This window comes from Lissotriton helveticus, chromosome 2_1 (assembly GCF_964261635.1).
Source record: "Lissotriton helveticus chromosome 2_1, aLisHel1.1, whole genome shotgun sequence".
In the NCBI taxonomy this organism is placed as follows: Eukaryota; Metazoa; Chordata; class Amphibia; order Caudata; family Salamandridae; genus Lissotriton; species Lissotriton helveticus.
The window spans coordinates 1226271445-1226298773 of record NC_136059.1 but is presented as its reverse complement, the minus strand read 5'-3'; the positions used below and the strand labels follow the sequence as shown (position 1 = coordinate 1226298773).

General features: G+C 45.5%; 1 protein-coding gene across 3 annotated transcripts in view; it reads right to left on the bottom strand.

Annotated features, from left to right (window-relative positions):
• The window catches only part of HERC3 (HECT and RLD domain containing E3 ubiquitin protein ligase 3), a 604132-nt gene that overhangs the window by 258173 nt on the left and 318630 nt on the right, over positions 1–27329 (bottom strand). For 2 of the 3 annotated variants that reach the window (XM_078676105.1, XM_078676106.1), the window contains exon 11: positions 20567–20691. In XM_078676105.1, coding sequence (XP_078532231.1) covers positions 20567–20691 — 125 coding nt within the window. Of the gene's footprint in view, positions 1–17774; positions 18127–20566; positions 20692–27329 lie in introns of those variants that run through there. The other variant, XM_078676108.1, reaches the window with a different exon arrangement.

The window sequence follows — 27329 nt, the reverse complement described above, 5'->3', positions numbered from 1 at the left end:
TGTGGAAATAAGCATCCTTGAGGTCCAAGGTTGCTAGGAAGTCCCCTTGATTGAGCAGGGGAAGGATTTGTTGCAGTGTCAGCATGTGAAAGTGTTCTGACAGTATGTACATGTTGAGGGGGCGTAGATCCAGAATAGGTCTGAGGGATCCGTCCTTCTTTGGGATGAGGAAGTACAGGGAATAGACCCCTGTTCCTTCCTCTTCCACTGGCACGAGCTCGATTGCGCCTTTTTGCAGCATCACCAGTACTTCCTGCTGCAATAAGTGCAAGTGCTCTGCCGACATAGGACGGTGTCTTGGGGGAATGTTGGGAGGAGTGGATGTTAACTCCAAACAGTAACCGGACTGGATAAGTTTTCTCACCCACCTGTCTGTGGTGATGGACGTCCAGACTGGCAGGAACTGCTGGAGTCTCCCCCCGACCGGTGTTGTATGGTCGGGGGGCAGTGACAGAGAGTCACTGTTTGTTGGCGGCAGAGGAACGGGAGTTGTTGTTCCCTCTGCCTCTGCCTTTGGCACTGTTACCTCTGTAACCCCCTCTACCCTGCTTGGGGTACGAGGATTGTGCACCACCCTCCGCGTATTGTGTTTGTTGACCCAATTGTCCTCTGGTAACACCACGTGCTCCTGAGCGACGAAAAGTGTTTCCCCTGAATTGTTGCGACTGAAGCGCCCCCATGGACTTAGCAGTCTCGTTGTCCTTTTTAATTTTTTCAAGGGTGGTGTCTACATCTGGACCAAACAGTGTGTCAGGATTGACGGGCTGGTTGAGGATTGTAGTTTGGATGTCAGGCTTAAATCCAGATATGCGAAGCCAAGCTTGTCGCCTCAACATGACGCTAGTGTTAATCCCCCTAGCCGCTGTATCTGCCACATCAAGTGCACACTTTATTGCAGCGTTGGAGATAAGCTTTCCCTCTTGTATGAGCATTTCGGCTGCTTCCTTAAACTCATCAGGTAGGTGTTGAAGGAGCTGTTCTAGTGTGTCGTAATGCGCCCTATCGTATCGTGCCTATAGTGCCTGTGTGTTTGCAATACGCCATACATTGGCAGCCTGCGCCGCCACCCTCTTGCCCGATGCCTCAAGCACTTTCGACTCCTTGTCTGGGGGAGGAGCTTCACCCGTTGTTTGGGAGTTTGCCCTCTTGCGGGCATTGGAGACCACCAACGAGTCTAGAGGCAACTGTCCTCGAATATATGCAGGATCTCCAGGTGCTGGCCTGTATTTTTTCTCGATACGTGGGTTCACCACCCTCGCCCTGGTAGGTTCCTTAAAGATTTCTGGGGCATGTTTAAGGACACCTTTAAGCATAGGAAGGATTTTAACTGTTCTCTCTGAGACGGAGAAAGTGTCAAATAAAAAGTCTTCCTCTACCGGGTCAGCATGCATGTCCACATTATGATTTGCTGCTGCCCGTTCGAGTAAAGCATTAAATGCAGCAGAATCCTCTGTTGGAGATGTACGTGTCCCAAAACCTTGTGGATCTTGCACCACCTGATGTCCACCTTGGTCCCCAGTGTCGCCATATGAGTCCTGCTGAACATCAGGGTCATTGCCAACTGGGAAACTGTATTGGTCCTGTTGGTCATCATCTTCACCCCCTGATTGGTTGGGGGAAGGTGATGGACTCCTTCTTGGTGGTGGCAGAATAGGCTCAACAAGTGAAGGAATGTCCTGTGCGGGCCTCTTCTTCAGTGGAATAATATAGGATTCCAGTGGTTGGGAAGTGATTTTCCTCTTATAAAGGGTCAATATCCCTGTTTGGGCATCGATGCAATGCTCAGATTGGTCATCTGAGGCGCGATATTGATCCGAGAGGCTCTTTGGCGTCGACGGATCCGACGGTTTTGGCACCAACGTGGTTGCAAAGGCCTTTGGGGCCACCTTCGGTGGCAGAGTGTAAAGAAGCTTGCCGGAGGACTTTGGAGGTGTGTCCACCGATTTTGGAGCCGATGGCGTGGAAGCCGTGGACGACAAAGTCTTTTCCCTTATACGTTTAAGGGAGTCGGTAACCTGCTTTGTGAAGGAGGTAGAGGGTTTTGTAACCGACGGCCGATCTTCGGTGGCGTCAGAGTTGGTTGTTGTCGACGGTATTTGCGTCGACGAATCTTCGGCTGCAATGTTTTGCGGCTCCGTTGAAGGCTTTGGCGCCGACGCCGTTGCAGCAGATCCGGCATCCTTGTGCCGATGCGTTGAGCCAGCGGCCTTTGGGTCGTGGCTTTTAGTCGACTTCGGGTCGGCCGAGCGTTTACCGGACGGCGCCGTAGCAGCGCCCGAAGGCGTCTCAAGAGGTTTAGGTGTCCGCGCCGGAGCAACCGTGGTCGACGTCTGATGGACGGCCTTCTTGGAGGAGGGTTCCTTGTGCACCTTCTGCGGCGCTGTCGACTCAACAGCCTTCTTCGACTTTTGTGGGCCGGAGGGCGACGGAGTCGATGAAGGAGCAGGTTTCGATATTTTTTGTAGGACGTCGGCCATTTTGTGTTTTGTTGAGTCCGTAGGTTTCGGTTTCGTTTTCGACTGGACGTCGGCCATCTTGTGTGCCGTAGAATCCGAAGGTTTCGTTTTCGGTTTCGATACGGGCAATGGCGGCTCCGCTTGAGTGTCCGTGGCCGGGCCAGAAGGCGGGGCCGGGGATAGCGGTGCAGGGTCGTGGGTAAGGCCGAGTGGCGATCCCGTGACCTGAGCCTGAATAATGTAGACATCGGGGCATAGCTCCTCCTCTGAGCTATCTTCCACGGCCCCATAAACTTCTTCGTCGTCCCCTACCTCCTCGACGTATTCAAGGTCTGGGCCCTGTCCTTCGATGTATTCCTCTGGATCGGCCTGGACCTCCGTCGACGGTGGCGAAATCTGGAGATGATGGCTATCGCCTTCCTCCTCGGGGTCGTCGAATATGTTGTCGGGTGCCGGTGTCGCTCGCTGGGCCTCAAGGCGCACCGCGCGCCGAAGCTTGAGCGTCTTCTTGGACCTGAACTTGGAGCAGGCCATGCAGTTTTCTTCGTTGTGGTCCGGCGACAGGCATTTATTACAGACCGGATGCACATCGATGTGTGGATATTTGGATCCACAGACGGGGCAGAACTTGAACGGGCTCCGCTCCATGGTAAGTTCGCCGGGTCTCGCTGCGACGAGAGGGCCTCGAAGTCCGAGGAGTTACTTGACTCCGTAGATATCCGGCTCAGAGAGTCGGACGACGATCGAGACCGTACGCAAACAATACCGACGCAGGTAACGAAGGCCTTTTGGCCTTAAGATGAAAGTTGAACGGTTCCGACACGGAGACGTCGAAACCACATCCGAACCCAATGGCGGAAAAAAACAATCTGGGGATGGAGTCGATGCCCATGCGCACTGTAGTCCAGGGGAGGTGCCACCTATCTCGTGATACTTCGAAGACTCTTCCAGGACAACAAAGTGCAATCATCCGGACCCAACACTAGGCGGCGATCTATGCATAAGATATGAATTTAGCAGCCCACATGCCTCGAACTCAGTGTTGCTACCAGTCTGTCCTTTTGGTGTGCCACTCCAGGTGGGAGGGTACAACCGTCTGGAAGGGGGTGCAGAGGGAGGGAGTCCTCGCCTCTGACCCCGGTGCAACTAGAGGGTTTAGACCCTGGGATAGAGGGCCAGGTACAGGGTGTCCCCCCTGACCTGGCACCCCAGTTGCAGGATAGCATCCCTGAACTGGTGGGCGAATTGTGCAAGTCACCTGCCACAGGTCCCCTGACAATTCTGGAAGGGGTACCACTCCAGGTGGGAGGGTACAGAGCCCCAAGGAGGAGGACCGGGTATGGGAGAGCCCACCCCAGTCTTTGGTCCAGTCACCAGGTACAGGCCTGGGGCTGGTGGGTCAGTGCCAGGATGACATATCTGACCTGACAGAAGGGAGAGTGGAAAAAGGGTGCCAAGCACCTGGGGCTACTGCCCCCCGCTCTCTGAGGCCACAGAGTTTTGAGAGCCCTGAGAGACATGAGGCCTGGGTCTCATCCCTGACTACTGTCAGTGGGTACTGTGATTTGATGACGGTCTGTTGGGACACACCTGGGAGCAAGTTAAGGTTAGATGCTGCACAAGTGGTGTCTACAGAGGAAGAGAAGGGTGCCCCATGGATTAGCTGGATGGACCCTGAGAGTATGGACAGAAGATTTGAAATAGGCTCAGATTGGCGTAGAACTGGAATGTGCCCCTGCTGTTGCGGGCCAGGTCCATGTTCTATCGCCCAAAGCCGGTAAGTCCATCACAGTGGTGATTGGTCTACCCCGCGTTTTGGCTGGAAGGGGGTTGTGTTGGACCTGGCCCTCTTGGCAGGGTCATCCCTAAACTTTTTACCTTCCTCGAATACTCTCTCTGACCTGTTTTTGTTGGATTAATGACTCTGGGTACTTTACCACTGCTGACCAGTGCTAAAGTGCGTATACTCTTCCTGTGCAAAATGTAACTGTGATTAATTTCCATGATTGGTTCAATGGATTTACTGTCAGTCCCCAGTAAAGTGCACCAGGAGTGCCAGGGCTTGTAAATGCCAATGCTGCTAGTGGGCCTGCAGCGCTGGTTGCGCCACCCACAGAAGCAGCCTTTTAAAATGTGTCCAGGGTCTGCTATTGCAGAACCTGCGTGCAGTCTGGTACGGTCATGCTGGCTGGGCAAGTGCACACACTTGCCAGCCTCTAAACCTTCCCTTTGCTTCAAATTAGTCACCCCTATGGTAGGCCCAAGGGCAGGGTGCATTGTAAGTGTAAGGTAGGACATGGCCTGATGTGTGTGGCATGTCCTAATAGTGAATTACAGCCAAATTCGTTTTTTTTCACTATTGCAAGGCTACCTGTTCTCTTAGGCAAAGATGGGCTGCTGGAATTATTACACTCTATAATCCCAGCAGGCTCAGGGAACATGGTAGAAAATAAAGTTTAGTATGCCTGAACTCAGAATAATAAAATACTTCTTTTAGTAAAGTTTATTTTAATATCCTGTGTTTGCAAATGCTACTTTTAGAAAGTTAGCATTTGCTTGCCTAACCATTTCAGCCCGCCTCTGCTTGGATGTGTATCTGACTGTCTGGGTTATGTGAGTGACAGGGCTGGGGGATGACAGGTGGTGAATGCAAGGATTATATCTCAGTGGGAGGTAGGAGTGCCCCAGGACTCTGAATAGGGCTGTGCTCTGCCACCACAATGCTGGCTCCGCCCCCTGGGGAGTGACCGATGACTCAGACGACACCTGGCCCAGGAAAGGCGAAGCACTGTCATCAAGGTACTCCTAGCTGCCCCTGTCCACACAATGCTGGCTCCACCTCCTGTGGAGCGTCTGATGTGCCTGCCCCCCACACTGAAAGCAGAAGCCAGGGTACACCCAACAAAGTACTCAGAGACTGAAAGGAGTTATGCAAAGGCCCCCTTGGCCTGTGAGAACAAAGAAAATGCTGTATAAAAGTAGGAACCCTGCTCCTTGTAAATCAGAATCCTGTTTCCCACAACGAACCTCTGCCCAACTAGAAGGAGAAGAAGACGCTGAAAGGACTGGCCTGCTGCTTGCCTTGCGGAGGAAGGAGAGGAGAAGACTTATTGAAAAGACATTGCTGACTTGTGCTTGAAACTTTCTCCAAGGGCTTGACTGAGCTTGCCCCCTGACCTGAACCCCAGGACTAGTGGGTTCTCTGTGCCTTGGCTCGTCTGTGATTGAGCCGTGTGTTTCCTCCCGCTGGAGGCAAGACTGCGCCCCCCTCGCCCCCCTTCTAGAACTGTGTCACTCGGGAGCTTGCCTACCCTTTCACCCGTTGAGAGCCTCGCTCTGCCTGAGCCGCTCTCTGCCCCTCGGGTCCGGCCACCTGCTCCTCTGCCACTGTTTGCCACTGAAGGACTTGGAGTGTTCATCTGCCCCCTCCCGTTGGAATCCTGGTCTCCTGAGCGCACATCCATAGCCTGGACCGCCACCCGTGCGTTGTGATCGCACCCGGCCGCCCCGCTGTGCCCTCTGACCTGTGGAGAGGCCGCGCCACATACCCAAAGGACTCGCCCCCTCTACTGGCCGTATTGGAGGTCTCCTTGCCGCGCCCCGCCTTCGGAAGCATCCTGCCATTCTTCAGATCCCAAGGTACGTCTGCGCTTCCAAGCGCACCAAGAGCCTGACCCGTCCCCCTGCATCGAGGGACATTTGCCGACTCGTGGGGTCAGTGCGCCAAGAAATCGATAACGGGCTCGAGGCCCGCACCATTCTTATTTCCCGTCAGCCTGTAACTGTGTACTAAGGCCTTCCCTGTGCCTTGGCCCAAGGGGCTCCTCTCATCACTTCCCTGCTCCTCACTGCAGCCGAGAGCCCCCCCCCTCCGGATAAGGCCCGGGGTTCCTCAAGGCTCCTCTTATCGCCTGCTTGCTGCTCCGCAGCTCAGCACCCACCTCCGGAAAAGGCCCAGGGTTTCTCGAGGCCCCTCTCTGGTCTCCATTCAACCCGCACCGCTAGATGCGGGAGCATTGGTAGGGCCCGGGGATTTTCTTCCGTGTGGAGCACAGAGGAGCGCTGCGAAGCCCACAGAGGCGCTTGGGAGCGCCATACCTTCCTGGAACAGGGCAAGAGGCCCCAATATTGCATAACAAGAACTGTGGAATTATCCTTTCTAAAAGAGTAACTGAACTGCCACAAAAAGAACTATTTTAAGCAAAAGAGACTAAAAGGAAGCAGCTATTACTTCAAAAGAACACTTGCCATTTTTCTATTATCTTGTGGCCTAACAAAAATCGTTATATTGGTCTTGTGATAAGTCTTGCCCGAACATATATATTTTTATATATAAAGGAACCGTATTTTTATATATCTACAGCCTGGTGTCCATTTGTGGGGGGATTGGTACATTTACTGTGTGTGTTATTACAAATGCTTAACTCAGAACGCCTGGAGAATAGCCTTGGCTGCTCACGCCACGCACCTAGAGGGTGAGCAAGGGTAATTCTAAGGGGTCATCCTTCGCCCTGACTTAGAGGAGAGGGTCCCTGCTTGTCACAAGTGAATACTTGCGCCAACCAGAGACCCCCAATTCTAACACAAACCTTTCAAAGACCTTATTACTATGTGAGATTGAAACAAAGAAGGCTGAGCCCGCAACCGCAAAAAAAGCCTGAGGAGCCAGTAAATAGTCCTTAACAGTGTCCAAAGCAAATCCTTGCTGGATCAGGGACAAATTAGACAACAAAACTTCGAACAACTTGGCATGTAGTGGATCAATTTGTCAGGTGCTGCCTCAAACCACAAACTTGTCTCAATGACTGGCGTCGTTGGGATGCATTGCCGCCATTACATCAACGACCTCAGAAGGAAGGAGGTCAACTGTCACTGCTCGATCTCCAAGCATGGAAATGTAAATTGTCAGGCTCAATTGTTGCACCCTGTTCTGCTGCAGTGACAGAAGAACCTCCCGAAGTGGCAGCCTGATCAGAGACCAGATGCTCATTACAGGAGTTCCAGGTACCATCCTCTCCTGGCTCTATTTGGTGCCACTAGGATGACGAGGGCACAGTCGTTCTTTAAATTCTTCAAAACTCAGGGTAGGAGTCGCAGTGGCGAGATGCATACAGGAGTCCTGAGCCCCACTCTAGACGGAACACATCTCAGAGAGAGCGCCGCTTTGGAAACTCCAACATACAAAAGTTCTGACATCACACATTCTTGGCAGTGCTTAAAAGATTGAGGTCTCCACACTGATGGAAGATACCCTGAGCCACCTCCCATTGCAATTTATCACTGCTAAGCATTGGTGGCTGAGGTTGCTCACCCTTGCAATTAGGGGTCAAGTCAGATGGTCCACCACCACTGGTCCACCACCATCGACATGCCTTTGACATCAAGCTACTTGGAGGCATACAGTCTTCTGGCACAGGAACCAAGCCCCCTGCCTGTTGCACTACCACATGATGGTTGTGTTGCCCGCAAGCAACTTCACCAACCTTCCTCTGAAGTTGGGCAGTAAGGCCTTCAGCTCCAAGCTGTTGGCCCACATGAAATCTGGGATTAGGTGTGCCCTGTACATAACTCATCCCTTGCACTTCGCACAAGTACTCTACTTAAGACTAGGAGTAACGGACACCCCACCCCCTTTTCTGGGAACGCCTAGAACAAGCCATGATGGGCAGCTGGTCTGACCTCGACATCCTCTACTGCCACATAGTGCCTTCTTTGTTATTGACAAACTCTATTGTGCGAAAGATGGAGAGGATCTGAAACCACACCCAGAAACTCATAGGGAGCCGTGCCAGACTCCATCAACAGGCTCCTCTGTGGAATAGTGCAGCAATTCAGGTGGGCGGACCCCCTCAGAGATGGATAAACTGGAAGACGGCAGCGGTATTGACCCTAGAGGATAATATCCAAAACGGCAACTTAATGTCATTTGATGAACTATAGGAGGAGCTCCACCTATCTCCTGGGCAACTATGGCACTTCTCCCAACTGCAACACTGCCTCCATGGACCCTAGGGACTGGACCATGGAACGTCCCAATCTCTTCCATCCGCAAATTCAACCCCAGCATTATGTGATTTAACCTCAATTCTCTAATGGTAACACCGCCTAGTAGTTTGTTTCAGGCGGGTCCTATCCCACGCTTTTCACCGCATCTGTCCCTGCCGGCAAGTTGGTTTACAAGCTCCATCCCTATATTTGGAATGCCTCGTCTGGGACTCACTACCGACTCTCCAGCACTATACTGCTGGAACAAGACCAATATCTTGCTACACTGTATTAATTTTATGTACAGTTGTATTATTGGTCCTTATTATGCAATAAAAACTTTTACAGAAAAAAATGAAAGGCCTTCAATGCTAAGATTTTCTCCCACAACTCCAAATAATTCATGGGGAGTCAAGTTGCTGCCAGAGACCAGAGGCCTCTGATCTCCCCCTCATCCACTGCAGATCTTTTGCAGTCTCCTCAGAAATCTGGCTACAATACAACAAATTGCTGTGCCCACTGGGACATGAAATCCTACTGCAGAACGCACATATGCCATCTGGCATGTTTCACCAGAAGGATGCAGGAGGCCAACAATCCCAGCACCCTCAGAGTCATCCTCAATGAGATCCAGGACAGAAGCTGAAACTTCAAGATCAGTCTGAATATCCTGGACTCTCCGCTCCAGAGGAAAGTCTCAAAACTGTACCATATACAGAATGGCTCAGACGAATGGGAGCCTCTGCAAAAGAGTTAGGTGTGACTTTGGCACAATGACAGTGAACCACAACAATGTTAGGAGGTTTGCTGTCATCTGGAGGTCGAGGACTACTGCCAAGGGGCAAGCCCACCTCCAACAGCCTTTCACTGAGGTAAAGGAAGACAGGTACCCTGACCTCTGAAGGTGTGCCACAATCACTTTTGTGAACACCCAAGGGGCACTGGTGAGGCCAAAGGAGAACACTGCAGATGAAAAATGCTCCTGGCCTACTGGGAAGAGCAAGCAGCTGCATTGGGTTCCCAGTCCGGCCCGAGCATCCTGCTGATCCAACGGCACATTCAGTTTTCGGGGTCTAGGACAGACAGGACCTGGGCTAGCGTAACCATCTTGAATGTGTCCTTCAGCAGAGAGGTGTTGAAAAGGCTATGATCTAAAATAGGAGGAAAGCCCAAGTCCTTCTTCGTCACAAGAGGTAACGGAGTAACACTCATTTCCTCCTTCTGGGACCAGAACCCTTTCTATGGACCCTCCAGGCTGTATTTTCTGCTGACAAACTGTTTTGTCCTGTCAGTTGCTCTTTATGTGGTAGAAGGTGTAGCAGGGTAGAAATAAAGCAAAGGGTGCAGCCCCCTTATCTGAAGTAATGGTCTACCAACCCATGTAGGAAATATCGCCTTCTGCCTCCAACAGGGTGGCTGTGTGCCAGCAAGGAAACAGTAAAGAGGTTGTGCAGCTGTGGAAGATGGGTGGGCAGGAGACAAAGCTGCATGTTGGCACTGATGCCCTGGACGCGGTGTTTGTGCGACACGCCCTCAGCCAAAAGAATACTGGAAGACCAGCTGGGTTGATGGAAGCGTCTGGTGTTGGTGAAACTGAAAAACCTATCATAACCATTATGGTGCAAAAGTTCTGGGGTAATCAGCAGATAGACCCAAACAACATGCTGTGATCCTGCTCTCTTTGAAATGTTCTGATGCTGAATCTGCATTTTGCCAAAAAGGTGAAAGCCTGCAAATGGCATACCAATTTGGGATGCTTGGACATCGGTGGAGAAGCCCTTAGAACTCATTCTGGTGAGTCTGCTGGGTCTAGACCTAAACGGATTATGAATTTCGCTGCATCGTGGCCACTCTGGATAGCTGGAGTAAGGCATGCCAGAAGGTTATCTGAAACTACTGGTAAAATTTGTGTCAACATGTCTCAAAGGGCATGGGAATAGCAGACAATAAGACTCCTGGAATTCACAGACCACAAAGCAAAGCTCAAAGAAGACAAAATTAGCTAGGTCTCCATTGACTCACAATCAGGTGGGTGGCAGTGAAGGCATTTGGACTTACCTTACTGCTGGACGTCTGCACCGCCAAACTCTCTCCGTAGGGTGTTTCATAAGAAAGGCAGTCTCTCCATGGAGGACTGATGGCAGGAACCAGGCAGCTTTTTGACTGGTGGTCCTGAAAATGGCTTTGCCCAAGAGTGTCTCATTAAATGGTAATAGGGGTTCTGTAGGTGCTTGCCAAGCCTGCAGTACCTCTGTCAAAACATTATTTCTAACTTCCATAATTGGGTGCTACAAGTCTAATAATTCTGCCACCTTATGCACTGCAACAAAGGAGCCACTTTCCTAGGGCTAGGAGGAGAAACAATGCCAGTGCCCGGAGATGTATCCATGCCACTAGCATCCTGCAGTTCTTCCCATCAGTTGTCCTCATCATATTGGAGAATAAAATTAGGCCCATCATCTATGATGTCGTTTTCAGAGTCCGTGACTAAAAGACTATGCAAAGTTTGTGCCCGAAAATGTGTGGTAAGAGCAAGGTATCAGAATTAGAAGAATTACCGGTTGGTTGACCCTGGTGAAAGTCTGGCGTGGCCTCAGTCGAGGACATGGTGCATTCTGCTCGGAGTCCGACAGCACATTAGGCTGCAAGTCCTCCTCCACCGTCATCGCCATCAGTATCAGTGTGAAGAGAACCTACACAGAGGATGGAGCCCGTACCTAAGCTAGCACCAGAGCAAGTGCTGAACGTGAATCGGCATTGAGGGGCAGAGGTAGCGCCAAGGGTGAACCTACCAGAGTATGCCTGCCTCAAGGCTCCAGAGGATCCTTGGGGCCCGAAGGCACACCAGAGGTAACTGCTAAAGGGGAAAACATGTGAAGTGGCATCTCTGAAGGACTCTACTTGCTGCGATTTCGCAGACAGACCCAAAAACTCTGGTTGTAGCAGGACTAAACTCTGGTTTGGCTTTAATGAAGATCAGAAGCACGTCCTGGAGGCACCTTGATGCTCTTGTGCCCTCTCTGGAGACAGAGAGTGGTAGAAGGGGCCAAATTCCACTTTGACTTCTTATGCTTTATGTTGGACTTATCCAAAGACTTTGACCTCAATAAGGATCTGTTGTAGGAATGATTTCAGGAGCGGGAATGGAACCCTCCTTTCGACTTCGACTTGTCACGACATGGGAGTCTTTTTGTTTTTGCCAATAGAGCTTCACCTCATGATTCTGTATGCCCTTCAGATTCATCAGGGTGCAGTTATCAAAGGTTTTATAGTAGTGTTTCGACCCAGGCACCAAAGACACTTTGTGAGGATGCAACACATGCATTTGTTGCAAAACTCCCTGCACAGTTTGAACCCGGGGGAGATATTTTCCCTTGCACACTGGCAACATTTTGGTAAAAAGAGGTCTAAAAGACCAAGGAGAAGTTCCAGATCCACACCTGCAGGCGCAGAAAGAAAGGAACTGACAACAGCGCGCATGGGTGGTGCTGATATGGGGCTCAGTTTGTCACTTCCAGAATGGAACGTCAGCTCGGAGCTGCACAATACCACCTACCGTTGCACAGAGTTATACTTTTGAGTTCCTGGATCCAGTCCGATGTGTTTTTTTTATTAAAGATTTTTTCCCTTTTTCGTGCAGGGCACGGCAGCCTGTTACAACAATACTAAATACAAATACAACATATTTCACTTTGTCTGCTTTGTTAAAAAAACAAGCACCAGTACAATCAAAATGGAAAACAATTGTAGTTCCAATTTTCCTAATACAAAAAGTCTCTATTTTTTACCGTCTTATGCCAGTATTGAGTAATAATTCTTACCAGACAATAAAAAAAAAAAAAAAAGAAAAAAAAAATTAAACAAATAAATACAGGAGATTTGCAACAAACATCGAGTATTGGCGCACAAGTTACTACTTGTGTAACGATATATCTGTAAGAGACATTAGTTAGTATTAGATTCCTTACCTTAGAATATCCCCAGGCGTCAGACTGGATCCGCAAATTTTTGCGTACCCAAAACGTGCGCTCTCATTCTACTTGGATCGCACACGCCAGTTCCGGGTGGATGACCAACTCTTTGTTGGTTACGTGGGCGCTAAGAAGGGGAAGGCGGTGCACAAGAGGACCATCTCCCGGTGGATCATCCTGTGTATCCAGGCATGCTACTCCTTGGCTAGGAAGGAGCCCCCGGTTGGACTGCGGCCTCATTCTACCCGAGCGACGGCGACTACCACTGCCCTGGGCAGGGGTGTGCCCTTACAAGACATCTGTCAGGCAGCTACGTGGGCATCGCTGCACACGTTTGCAAGACACTACTGCCTGGACAGTCCAGTCCGGAGGGATGGCTTCTTTGGCCGTTCCGTCCTCCAGGACTTTCTGGTGTGATTATTGGTTCGCAGACCCACCACCGGGGTTGGTATTGCTGGGGTATCGATTCTAAGGTAAGGAATCTAATACTATCATGTCTCTTTCAGATGCACAAGTTACTACTTGTGTAACGATATATCTGTAAGAGACATTAGTTAGTATTAGATTCCTTACCGGCCCACCCATCCTCCCCGTTCTGCGAACCAATATCTAGGGTTAGGGTTGTCCCCTTCAGGGCCCTAGTTTCAATGGCACCAGTGTTGGTTTTTAACATGGCTCTGCGTTTCTGGCGCGGAAAAGCTGTGTCTAAGAACTCAGCACGCGGAGGCGGCGTCTAAGTACTCCGACGACGTCATCACGGCGCCCACGACGCCGACGACGGACGCGGAGCCGCAGACGACGCCTACCGACGCGCAAGGGTACTGCTACGCAAAAAATTCCGGATCCAGTCTGACGCCTGGGGATATTCTAAGGTAAGGAATCTAATACTAACGTGTCTCTGAGATATATATCTAGTCTGACCCACATTAAATATTTATATTTCTTGATGTTCAATTAGAGTCCCCTTCTTTCCATCGAGTAATAGGACCCCAAATTAGTTTACCCAGCTTCCTTCCTTTTTTCCCCTTCCTTGCATATATCTCAATCTCTAAATTATACACTGCTAATAGTTTGGCCAGCCAGTGATGAAATGAGGGTGGTAGGGGATCTAACCACGCAGATGCTATACACAGTCTCATAACTGAGAGAGCTACAAATAAGAATTCTCCTCCTCCCTGTAGTTGCCCCTCATCCTCCTTCACTCCCAGTAGAATTATCGCAGGAGTTAGGAGAGTTTCAGTTCCTAATACCTTATTTATAAAACCCTCGATATCTTTTTTAAGCAACTGTATATGAGGACACGTTGCAAATACATGTACCAGATCTGCATCCAAGCTTCCACACCTAAAGCAACTAATTCCTGTTGTGCCCCCCCATTGTGCTATCTTTGCAGGCGTATGATACAAATGGTATATAGTTTTATAATGTTGCGCCTGATGAGGCGCTGAGCACAACAGTGTATATCCCTTTTCTAGGGAAATGTAAAAAGTTTCCTCACTGACATTCAAATTGTTTTTCAGTCCGATGTCTTGTAAAAGATTCTAAAGGTGAGGAATCCGCAGTTAGAAGTATCCATAAGGAACTTATGCTCCTGCGTCTTCATTCAGAGTTTCTTTCTTACGGTATTTGCTGGGCTTGGCATAAGAAGCAGACCTACAGAGCTAAAAGACGAGGGCATACTTATGAGAAGCCACATTAGTGGCCTTTGCTCTTGTGAAGCAGAGAAGAACATGGTTAGAGAGGGTTGTCCCTGTTTGTTGCAACAACAGGTGATAAAGAACACAAACAAGGAAAGGTGTCACTTGGAATTTTTCTGCTCCCTTGGGCACTAATAACTTACTGTGCACAAGATATAGCCTTCAGATAGTCAATACCTGCTCAGTTTGGATTTGAATAGCTTGGACAGGAGTCTGAATACAATAAAGCAGAAGTGGTTTACCTTCTCAAGTCAAGGAGAAGTGCAAAAAAAGATAAACCCAAACTGAAGATAATTCAATTATGTCCTCAAACACCAACTACTCCAAAGATACTTCTGTGAGTTATCATCATTCTCAATGACTTCAACGGAACCCAGTATTAGGGAGCCACCAGTATGAAGGTAGCCACTGCTATCTGGGAAGTGGAACCAAATATGTCCTTAGACTAACTTACAGAGGCAGAATGTAAACAATGCTTTTATTTTTCTCCACATGACAACCCTTTTTCAATGTGGAAAAACCACTTGCCTTTAAATAAAATCGTGATCAAGTTACTTAATCAAACTGAAATGGTATGGACTACTGGTTTTCAGCTGAGCTTATAAATGCACAGGTGTAGGTGCTTACATACCTCTTCACAGTGGCTGAACCTGGAATGTAGGCATTCTCAACCCCAGCTTTGAATACAAGATAGTGGAAATTCTAACACTTTGTTAGATTTTCCACCACTGTACATACACAGAACTATAATAAATTTCCACAAAGTCTAATCTGCAAATCAGGATAACGAAGTTGAGCTCAAAAAGTGTCCTTTTGTACACTTGGTACCACTGTGGTAGTAAGTGTAACTACGTTTGTAAATTACTGCCAATGTATGTAATTAAAGGAAAGGAACAAAACCCCATCAAGATCCAAAAGAGTGACATTTAGTGTTCTTATGGGATGTAAAGAGCTGTGTTTTACTGTGACTGACGAGATGAAGACATGTTTCTGAATATCATGGCACGACAAGAAAAGAGACACCTTTACCCTTCATAAGTACTTTTGGCACACAAAATAATAAACAGGCACCAGTTCCTGAGACATGTGCTGGGTGGGTTTATTTGCTATGACATAGGTGCAAAAAAAATGTCAGACTAGTCTAAATTATTCAAACTCTTAAGTTGTCACATCTTTTATCAGCTGAATGGCAAATAAAATACACAGATGGTTTGACTGCATAAGCTTTTACAATCAGACTTCTTCGGCTAGCAGTTGTGAAAGGCTCAGGAAACTGCACCATTGCCATATGAAAAAGCCTGTGTGAGTCGAAACATTTGGGTAATCTAACATCAGGACTTTATTGAAAATTATTGTTGATCAATTCTGTGAAAACAGAGTAGTACAGATAATTCTCCCTGATCATGAGACTAACAAATCTTTTAGAGATCTTAGAGAAGTGAGGGATTTACCAGTGGAAAATAGTGAAGACCATCAGTGCTTTCCTGTTAATTATATTGTGAGACAGGAAGTTGGGTCTTCTCTCTCTAAGTTCAGAGGTCTACGACGCTCACAGCAGACATTCTAAACTGCTCTAAAGGACATCCAGGAAGTGCTGCTTGAGTAATTTGGGAAAAGAAGAAGGCATTAAATGAAGGAGAAGTGCGTATGATTTTTTTTTATGGTTCCTGGAAACCACTAATGAGGGATGTTACAGGGCAAGCAGCGCTATCACCATAATATTTCTTGGTTTTCCTGAGGAGCGGAAGTGGGAAGTCTGTTAACTTTAAGTCTCTATTTTAGACTTTGCAGACATTGTGAATAAGAAAGTGTAAGAAATAATGCACAGTCCTCTAGGCTGCAAATGACACAGAGCTCCTGCAACTTCTAGCAACTGTATTTATAGTGGTCCAAAACTTAAAATAACAAAGTGTAGAAAGGTTTTGAGTAATTTATCACACCAAAAGTCCCTAAGTACCGGATTTATACTTTGGCGGATGGAGGTAAATCAGTCTTTATGGTGGAGTACTTCCTGTCATAGAGAGGGTACTTGTCCACCAAATATAAAGATGTCAGCCAGACCAGCAGACATCTCCTAACATTGGCAGAAACTGCTTCATGATAGTGCCTGTCAATGTGTAAAAAGTTTGATGGACTGCTCCATCAAAATGACGGTACAGTCTGTTCAACTTTTAGCATGTCTTTGTATTTTCAAAACCAAAATCACAAAGCCAGATTTTGCTTTTTAAGATACAAAAACCAATGACTACCACACCATGGGGGTAGTCTCCCACTGTGTGGGTGGTCATTTTGCAGTTTTCACTGCCCTTTACCGCCTCGTGTACCAGGTAGGTCTTAACCTGGTGGGAAGGGGCAGTGGAAACTGGACATTCGACTGCCCACTGTTAATCAGGGGGGGGGGGTGGTTGGTCAAATGGCAAAACCTCCAATGGCACTTACTCAGTAGGGCTGTCCGAGGACTAGGTCAACAGCGGAGACAGTAGTTTCTTAAGGTCTATCTTTCTGGAAATCAGGTGGTGGTACCTTCAGTTAGGCAAAGAGGGCACTTCTTAGCCACGGAGTACCCTCTCCACCTAAGTCTAAATTAGCCCTCCATCTTCCCTTCAATGCGGACAGCTACCTTCAAGAGGCATAAATAAATTTTGCCCGTGTGTTAAAGCAGGTTGAAAACCATAAGGATGGATTGAAATAGATCACATCTCATTAATTAAAATATACTTCTCGATTGGTTCCGGTATGAGCCTTCTGTACAGCACTCATGAGGGTTTCATGGCACTGGAAAGTCTAGGAGGGTCATACGAAAAGTCCTTCGCTATCTGGTGGTAGTTTAGTTGGATGCATTCAGAGGTTTTGTGTTAGTCACAGCAAGGCTTGATTTTCTACTCCACTCAAATGGGCAAAATGGGAATTTGCCTAAACATGTTAACGCTATAGATGCCGCGAATACCAATCAAGAGGTCCAAGATAGAATTCCAGTCCAGAGGAAGCTCGAGGCTGCCAAAAGATGTCAAGGGTGACATAGAACTCAATGTGTAAACCAGGGATGTGGTAAATAATGCCCTATTATGAACATAGGAGGGTTCTTTGCATCAGAGGCAGGAAAGGAGAAGCAGTTTGACTCCTCTTGCAGGATGGTGTTGTAAAAACAGATGAATGTTGAAATGAGAATACAAGTGACACTCCAGACACAAAGGGACAGATTCACATTTTTTTTTTAAATCTACCCTTGTAGATTTATAGCTATGTCGGAGTGTAGATTTTGTAATTTGGGGAATTCACTAGATTCTGAAGGGAAAGCTGTGCAAGGTGTAGGTTTCCAAGTGGATTCCTGGAAAATCTTGTGATTTATTGTTACAATCGAGATCCCATCCCTATATGGTGTTTTTAAGTGCTGAGAACTCCACATACATGGAATTGGATCCACTGTGCAACTGCTCATTTTTTCTTGTTTTAGTTTTCGTCTGTTTGGAAAATCTTTTCCATTTTTAGTGCAAATAGCAAGGACCCCCTGATTTGGAAATAGAAATTCCAGACGACAGGGATAAACACTTTGTAAAAACAAATTACTAAAACTAAGACAGCTGGTTAGGAAAATTTCACCCAATGCAAAGATTCATAAACATTCTATATAATCAAAGTCACAAATAAATTCAAAGCATATCTAATTAATTTACTTAATTTTTAATTATTTTTACAAAATTCAAAAAACACAGTAAAGGAGGGAATTAATACACATATATACGACGCAAAAAGAAATGTTACATCACAATAATTAAAAATGAGCAAAAAGACACAAATCATAAAAACTTCTTGCATCAATTCCTGTTTAAAATATACAAATGAAACAAACTTCCAACTGGGGACAGCTAAAGTTGTTCCTAATTCATAAAATTAAAAAAAAAAAAACATATATTCACAATGGCGAAAAACGTGGCAAAAACTAATTCTATTCGACGCGCGTTTCGGCGTTTCCACAAACGCCTTCTTCAGGAGCCACAAGTTTATACTGTAATGAATCTAAGAAAAAAGAAAGAGGAATATTTTACATTTGCTTTCTAATAATTCTTTTACATTTTATTATAACCATTAAAAAATACATATATATACATTCCCTCCTACATCAAAGTATTGCTTCAAAAATTACTGCTTACATCACATGCATATATTTGAAACCAAAGAACAGATCTCATTTATTCACATTTTCCTATATTCTCCTAGCTGTCTTCTTTTTTCATAATGTAAAGAAACTCCCTAAGGCTCGGTTCAGAAGCCTCGTACCGTTAGATATAGGGAAGGTAAACTTGCACATGAAACTATGGGAATTTAATATAGGTTGTAATATGTATTTTTTTGACAATTACAGACATATACTGACACTCCCTGTCTGATCATAAGTGGAGTGCCTTTATCTCAATACGAAGTATTCTGACCATAGGAAGTCGTATCTCTTTTTTTGAAGTAAGTAAAAATAAAAGATGACTTAGTATCCGTAATGTGAAATAATCTACATACCGGTAATTGAGTGCTTTGTGTATAAATATAAATTTTTGGCCCCTAATCATGTTCTATATTAAATACCACTTGGCATCCCCTCTACTGTAAGGTTCCAGGTGTGCTTATCAACTGCTCTAGAAGTCCATTATGAGCTGAGAACTCTTTCTCTCTTAGGTAATTAGTCTATTTTTTTTTAAAAAGAAGACAGCTAGGAGAATATAGGAAAATGTGAATAAATGAGATCTGTTCTTTGGTTTCAAATATATGCATGTGATGTAAGCAGTAATTTTTGAAGCAATACTTTGATGTAGGAGGGAATGTATATATATGTCTTTTTTAATGGTTATAATAAAATGTAAAAGAATTATTAGAAAGCAAATGTAAAATATTCCTCTTTCTTTTTTCTTAAAGATTCATTACAGTATAAACTTGTGGCTCCTGAAGAAGGCGTTTGTGGAAACGCCGAAACGCGCGTCGAATAGAATTAGTTTTTGCCACGTTTTTTGCCATTGTGAATATATGTTTTTTTTTTAGTTTTATGAATTAGGAACAACTTTAGCTGTCCCCAGTTGGAAGTTTGTTTCATTTGTATATTTTAAACAGGAATTGATGCAAGAAGTTTTTATGATTTGTGTCTTTTTGCTCATTTTTAATTATTGTGATGTAACATTTCTTTTTGCGTCGTATATATGTGTATTAATTCCCTCCTTTACTGTGTTTTTTGAATTTTGTAAAAATAATTAAAAATTAAGTAAATTAATTAGATATGCTTTGAATTTATTTGTGACTTTGATTATATAGAATGTTTATGAATCTTTGCATTGGGTGAAATTTTCCTAACCAGCTGTCTTAGTTTTAGTAATTTGTTTTTACAAAGTGGAAAATCTTTTCCCCCAGAGAAATCTCTTACTTCACAACCCCTCCAAAACTAGTGGTATTTCAGTCCTCTTACCACCATGGAAAGGGTATTTAAACCAGCACTGTGTGGGAGCAAATATCCAAACCTTTCCAAGCTGGAAAGGAGAATGATAAAAGAGTTTGTGAATGTCCTCAAACTGTTTGTTGGCATTTACAAACTAACAAGGCTAACTACACTTCGAAATGCCAACATTCCAACCCCTAGAAGAGTATTTACAGGTAAGGAGAACTCAGCACTCGTGGCGGAGTTTGCCACACTCAATCCCTTTATGAATTCTTGAGAGAGACACATGTAAGGTGCATTTGGTCGTAAACTTGTGTTCTCAACTGAATTTACCTTTGTGAATAGACCCAGAAGTGACTAAAGTCTTGGCACAGACAGAAATTAATTGATGTAGCACAGCAAAGAGTTTCTGGTTTGAACCTATGGGTGAAATCCTATTTAAAAACTTTCAATGAGGCACTCACAGGATGATAGGTCTGGGACTGTGAGAGTTGCTCATTCTCTCCTAAACATCTGGCAAAATTTAAGCTCATATTTCAACACAGAGTATTAGCCAGAAGATGGTGTAATTCACAGTAAGCTGAGATATGGAAGGAGCCTGAATGTGATAGAAACACAGAAGGGCATAGCTGATAAGGTAAGTGAGATAGAGAGAGAGGCTGGAGGAAAAAGTAAATTGAGATGGACGGAGGGAAGAAAGGAGGAACAAAAAACCTAAAAAGAATTAGACGGGTTAAGAGATGGAAAAAGGCATACTGGGAAAGACGGAAGTAGAAGGAATGGAATCAAAGGATTTTAAACAGAAAATCAAGAGACAACAAACACAAATTGTGACAGATGAGAGAGAGGTGAGGGAAAAAGGTGAGTACCTGCAATTAAGAAAAAATATGGTAGAGATACTAGAGGAAAAAAGATTGTCAGGAGAAAAGAGGGTCAATATGAAATTAGTAGTGCAGCTTTTAAGAAGAGATCTGGTTTTAAGAGGGCACTGCATTGAAGGGAAATCCCTGCGGAAAGACTGGGAATATACAGTAGACCTACTTGATTGAATTGGAGCCGCTGTATTCTGCTACTTTTCGCCGCCAAATATCTATTGTTTCATCGTTTATTACATTGGAGTAACTGGAATGGTTGATAGAGCGGAAATCATCTGCAGGTATGGGGATCTGCCACATGTAACAAAAAAACAAATCATGTCTTTACCACTTCTGCTACGAGTACATTAATTCAAAAAGCACAGCAGCCCTCATACTTTTAAATGTTTTATTTTCAGTTTACAAAGAACAAAACAAACAGAAGAATCAATAAGGGTAAGTTACTTACCTGTAATCCTAGTTCTCTTCCAGGGGTATCCTCATCAAAGTCATACGCACTGAGATGTCATCAGTGATGTCATCAGTGATGTCACTGACCATGTCATGAATGATGTAATATGTGACATCATCAGCAGTGGATTGCGGGTGCGCGATATATAGTTAGTGCAACTAACTATATATGGAATTTCATTGGTTTTATGTCAATAAAATGTCCAGCTAACTATATATGGTCTCTAACCTATGGTTTTTGCAGTGAATTTTCAAGGTTTTGTAAATGCTAATTCCTAACTATATATGGTCTATAACCTATGGTTTTTTCAGTGAATTTTCAAGGTTTTGTAAATGCTAATTCCTAACTATATATGGTCTATAACCTATGGTTTTTTCAGTGAATTTCAATGGTTTTTTAATAGCAAATATCATAAGCTGTCGAATGTCAAGTACGTGGTAAGTAAAAACATTTTCGTGTTTATGCACACTGATCTGCTTTGAATGCTGCCCCCCACCCCTCATTTCTATTAGGAGTACTCTCTCTTTGCAGATAGTGAAGGGTAGTTAACGCAGCCCTTTGCCCCCTTTGTAATCCGTCGTGCCTGCTTCTCTCTCCATTTGATTGATTGTTCTGTTTGGTTCATTCTCTATTTACAAACAAGCACAGAGTCGCAATACTCTGTTTAGTCTTTGCAGATAGCGAAAAATCGTGTAAAAAAACAAAAGGAATCGAACAAAATCAGTAGGCCACTAATGGGATCTCTTTTTGACCTCGCTAAAATAGAAACATTAGGAACAACCTGTTGAAAATAGCAATGCGTATGTACATAAGCGGCGTTAATTTGTGTTCACAGTACCCCTTGTTGATTGTTTCAATCGAGCATTGAATTGTTCGAAGTTGGTTCTCTTAAGGATCTTCTCTGCCTGCAAACGAGGAAGAATAGGAATATTCTCTCTCCCTTTGCAGATAGTGAAGGGTAGGTAACGCAAGCCTTTAACACGTCGTACCTATTTCATTCCTCATTGATCGATTGATTGTCCGAACATTGACTGTTTGGGAATTAGTTCTTTTTGGAGGTATTCCCTGTTTGCAAATAAACGTAGGAAAATCTTTGCAAGTAGTGAAAGGGTACGTAATGCGGACCTTTCTCCCCCGTTGTAATCTGTCATGCCTATCTACTCCCCACTGATTGATGCACCTGTTTCACCCGGACCATTTACTAGAGATACGTTATCTGGCCCGACCAGAGAGCACCCCTAGTGAAAAGGACATATGCAATAATAACGAAGTGATCACTGTATCCTGTTAACAGAAACTTTAGCATGAAACAACCTGGAAAGAAAAGATAGGAAAACGAAAATCAGTAGGCCACTGATGAACATGAACTTTTATTAAACAACGAACAAAGAAACGATAACATAACGTAATGATAAAACCTATTAATGTCCTAGAAACAAGAAAACGTTAAAATATGCCAGTGGTGAGAGACCAGAAAAACAGTAAGAGAAACCAAATCACCCCTCGCTGTCCCACCGCCTGCCACGTCAAAAAAATCGATAGACTAGGGAAAATGCAAGTCAGTAGAACATCCGCCCCCACTCTGGAAACTTCCAAGGTGGGGCAGGGTTGCGGCTATGCCCAGCCGGGAGCAGCCCATATAAGGCAGGTCCTGCTGCCACGCCTCGGCCAGGAGATCCTAACGTAGGGTGTAGCCAGAGGAGAGGCCAGCGGGACCCGGCCAGGGGATTGCCTTTACAACGCTGAACAGTTGCAGGGGGGGGGGAATGTCTCTTCGACCCTCCCGTCTCTCTCCCAGTCCGGCCGCGGTGGCCCTTGAGAGTTGCAGGTACTCCCGCCACATGCTCTTCCGGTCCGGCCACCAACGGTCGGGGGGCCGAGGACGACGGGATCCGGCTGCAGCCGATAAACCAAGAAACCCGTTCATGGGGCCAGAGCCAGGGGCGTCCGGCCGACATCTACCGGAAGCCCGGCCCGAAGACGGACGGGACACTTCTTCTTTCTTGAATAATTGCTGCGACAACACTGGGGGGGGATTTCTTGCACATGCCTCCGACCCCCCCCCCACCCCTCGTCCTCATCGCCTGGTCCGGCCATAACAAATCTCAAGCGAGACGCCGTGGGGTGCACTGGGAGGGAGAGACGGTGCGAACAGGCCTCTCCCGCCTCCCCAGGTGGAGGCTTCCCAGCTGCACCCTCAGCGCTCCAGGCGCCCGGAAAAGGGTTCTTCCACTGTGGCCATGCTGCAACGTCTCGCCCGGCAGAGTGGAGCCCGTCCGCTCATTTGACCCCGCGATCGCCAGTAGCTACCGAACTCTCAAAATGGCGGTCGACCTGGCAAGAGCGGGCCCAGCATAAAGAAATGGCCCGGTCACTGCTTGACTCCACCACCGTAGTCCTCCACGACCTTGAAGATTCTAGAGGAGCCGCGGGAGTCTCCGACCCCCGATGGGGAATGACTGCCATGATCGCCCGTGGAGTGACGAAACTGTATCCGCGGGACGTCGGCGCTCCCATGCTGGCGCCAGCCTCACTTTGAATTACTAGAATCCTGCAGACCTCAGTTCCGGTGAAAGCACAGTGTGACCCGGTAGGAAAAATTGTTGCACCCCCTCCCCTTTTTCACTGATAGTTCAAACCACCGATCCTTTCCTTTGCCCTTTTAACGGAACTTTGGACTGCCTCCCCCTCTTTTACATTTTCTAGAGAAAACAAAACATTAACCACTACATTAGCATAGCAGTTGACACCAGAACTGTTTTCAAATTTAAAACCAACAACATCTTCAACAAAATCCTTTTTGTTTCTGCTGTGACCCTGCTACAGCACAGGCATTGTCCCCAGCAGTAATTCTGCGATGCCGGTAAGAATAGCTGTGGTGCCTACTGGACTCACTCCCCCCGCGGCGCCCCACGCCGTTATTTGCTGGGCGGCAACTTACTAGACATCACTTTCGTGCCATCTAGATTTCAGCGCGTTCTGCTGCCTTGTAACTATTCGCACAACAGACCGCTACTGACAAGAATATTTCATTATTGGTGCTGTCAATTTCAATAAATCTATTGGATAATTCAAAAGAAATTGCCACGGTCTCTTCGTTGTTTAAATGTTTTTACTCTTTTTGTTTTGTTGTATATATTTATATGTTATTAAAGTTTTATATTCCTACTACTTTGTTGGAGTGCTACATATTTTTAATGTGACACATAATTGTAAAAACTTTGATGTACCAAGAGTCATTCCTGGAATCTTCCGCTTCAGGCTCGGTCCCCTCCCCAATCACAATACAGGATGGTTTTCAGATAGTAGGAACGCGTGTGGTGTGACGGATCTCATCGGGTGTGGGCCTTGATCTACTATAACTTCTTTGAAGAGGGGTGATTCTTTACAGCTGGGGCCATAAACTACATCTGCAGGGCTAGCTGATAGCCTGGACAATCGGACACAGAGGAAGAGGAGTGTCAGAGGGTGCGGTAGTGAATAGGGCGAAAGGGAGGTGTCGGGCGGGCACAGAGTGTGATTTTCAGGGAAGAGCAGCGCAGATGGGGGGAGGTTTATTGCCCATGCATAAGACAGAGCGGGGGTGACCAGTGACTGGGGAAGATGCTTGCGAGGGTGAGGAGCCATGCTACGAATCGACAGCGTGCAGAGAGTGGGTCTGGTCAAGACATCTAAAATGGCTGCCGTGCACCACAAAAGTGTGGCATTTCAAAAAAGGCAAGATGGCGCAAACAATGTTTTTCAACACTTCCTCATTTCCTTCGAATCGAACGTTAACAGACGTTGGGGCATATTACCAAAGTTAAGCGATATTTATCGCTAACGATGCTTACCAACGAATTTTTTACCGCTAAGCATCGTCAGAAATTATCGAAGATAAACCTTGCTATTATCAAGGTTTATCGCAAATGCGATAATAAACGGCCGCAATGCATCAATATCGCTAAAAACTCAGCGATATTCATGCATTACCGAGCTAATGCTCTTAGCCATGTTATCCACCTCCCATTGGATAACATGGCTAAGAACTGCTCAGGGCAGGTGTTACTTTTTGGAGATATTCGCGCTTAGCGCGAATATCTCCAAAAGGAGATAGATATCTTGCATGTTGTAATGCAAGTTATTGTGGTATATGGAACTCATACCATAATCTCTCAGGAAAGCAGAAACTGATCCTTTAGGGACCGCCTAAAAAGGCCTAGGGGGTGAGGAGTACTCTACTTTGCCCCCTTTTCACGTTCCGAACTATTTTATTTTACTCTCTTCTGTAATTACACAAAATAGCAGCGATAAGATGCATCGGAGACACAGTGAGAGAAAGGAGGCCGGAGATGAAGAAGAGATGTCAAATACACATTGGAGATAATATAGTGGCAGAAGGGAAGTAAATATGAGTAAACTTACCATGTAACATAAAAATGTTGCACTCTATACTATAAGTCTCATTTTATACTACAATCACTTCGCTACAACCTCATAAATTAAAAATAAAAATGAATGTCTCAAACAATTTTTGATTTCTAAATATAAATGTATTCTTCAGAATTTTCTAAATTTGAAAGAACTAGTAACATGTCCTCATCAGCAATGTCCTCATGAAAAGTCTGCAATGATGATTCTTGTAACTCTATGGTCTCCAAACATTCGATAAATTCGCCATCAAGAGATTGATCAAAAAAATCATTCAAGTCATCTCCTCCTTGTGACAATATTTCATTATTGGTGCTGTCAATTTCATTCAATGTAGTGGAATCATTCAAGTCATCTCCTCGTGACAATATTTCATTATTGGTGCTCTCAATTTCAATCAATGTAGTGGAATCATTCAAGTCATCTCCTCCTTGTGACAATATTTCATTATTGGTGCTGTCCATTTCAATCAATCTAATGGAATCATACAAGTCATCTCCTCCTTGTGACAATATTTCATTATTGGTGCTCTCAATTTCAATCAATGTAGTGGAATCATTCAAGTCATCTCCTTGTGCCAATATTTCATTATTGGTGCTGTCCATTTCAATCAATCTAATGGAATCATACAAGTCATCTCCTCCTTGTGACAATATTTAATTATTGGTGCTCTCAATTTCAATCAATGTAGTGGACAATTCAAAAGAAATTGCCACGGTCTCTTCATTGTGAGCCATTTTATTTTGAAATTGCTTGCTGTAAATTGCAGAAAAAAATAATCACTTTCATTTATCGTTTTTAGTAATACATAATATAAAACTAACTTTATCAAGTATTTAGTATAACAGAAGGACTGCAAATAAATAACAGAAAACATTTTTCAAATTATCTTCAAGTGTACAACATAGTTCCCCTTACAAATTAACAACTCACCTTTTTAAAAGTAGGAGAAGTGTTAGTACTGTGTAAATCAAACACCAGAAATTCACCACCAAAAATTCCTCACAAATGTACCTCAGACAGTAGTATCACAAAATGGCTGTGGTTTCCTCTCATTTGAAATATATACATAACCAATTAACTTTCATCACACACAAATACAAAACCAAAGTAACATTTTAATTGGTTCTAAATTTCAACACTTTCAAATGTGTTTTCCCCATGCAATTTTCCATAGGACATTTACATACGTCTACAGCCTGAATGGCTGAACGGAATTACACCAAACTTGGCAAAATGGTACATCAAACCTAAGAGGTCAGGAAGGATCTACTATGCCCCCTTATGGTCATTTCCCCCTTCGCTTTGGCCTCCTCTTGTCTCTCAATCCTACCGAGAGACAAGATGGCGGCCGCTACGGACTGTTTGGAATGTTGACAGACGCCGGAGAACCAATCAGCTTCGCAAAGCTCCGTAACGCGAAAAGTACGCGAAGCGGAGCGCTGTTACAGATATATATCTTTTTTTGAACGTTAATTTCTCAAAATCCACTGGAGCACATATATTGAGACCTAGCAAAGGCACATCGGGCTACCAGTCCCTAATATTTTGCCAAGTTTCGTGCAAATCCATTCAGCCGTTCGATTATTATTATTATTTTTTTTTTTGCCCCGCGGGGCCCTTTTAACCCCTTTAGAGCTTGTAAATAAACCTCCCCAGTGCTGCGCTGTCCATTGGAACTAGTGCTGAATGGACGTCCAACGGTCGTGCGCAGCACTGGGGAGGTAGTGGCCGTGACGACCGTTGGCCGACGGCAGCAATTAAGGGGTTAAAACCTCCACATCAAACGTAGGGGGTCAGCGAGGATCTACTATTCCCCCTTATGGTCATTTGCCCCTTCGCTTTGGCCTCCTCTTGTCTCTCGATCCTACCGAGAGACAAGATGGCGGCCGCTACGGACTGTTTGGAATGTTGACAGACGCCGGAGAACCAATCAGCTTCGCTTCACAAAGCTCCGTTGCGCGAAAAGTACGCGTCCTGGAGCGCTGCCCGGTCCGCTGTTACAGATATATATCTTTTTTTAAACGTTAATTTCTCAAAATCCACTGTAGCACATATATTGAGACCT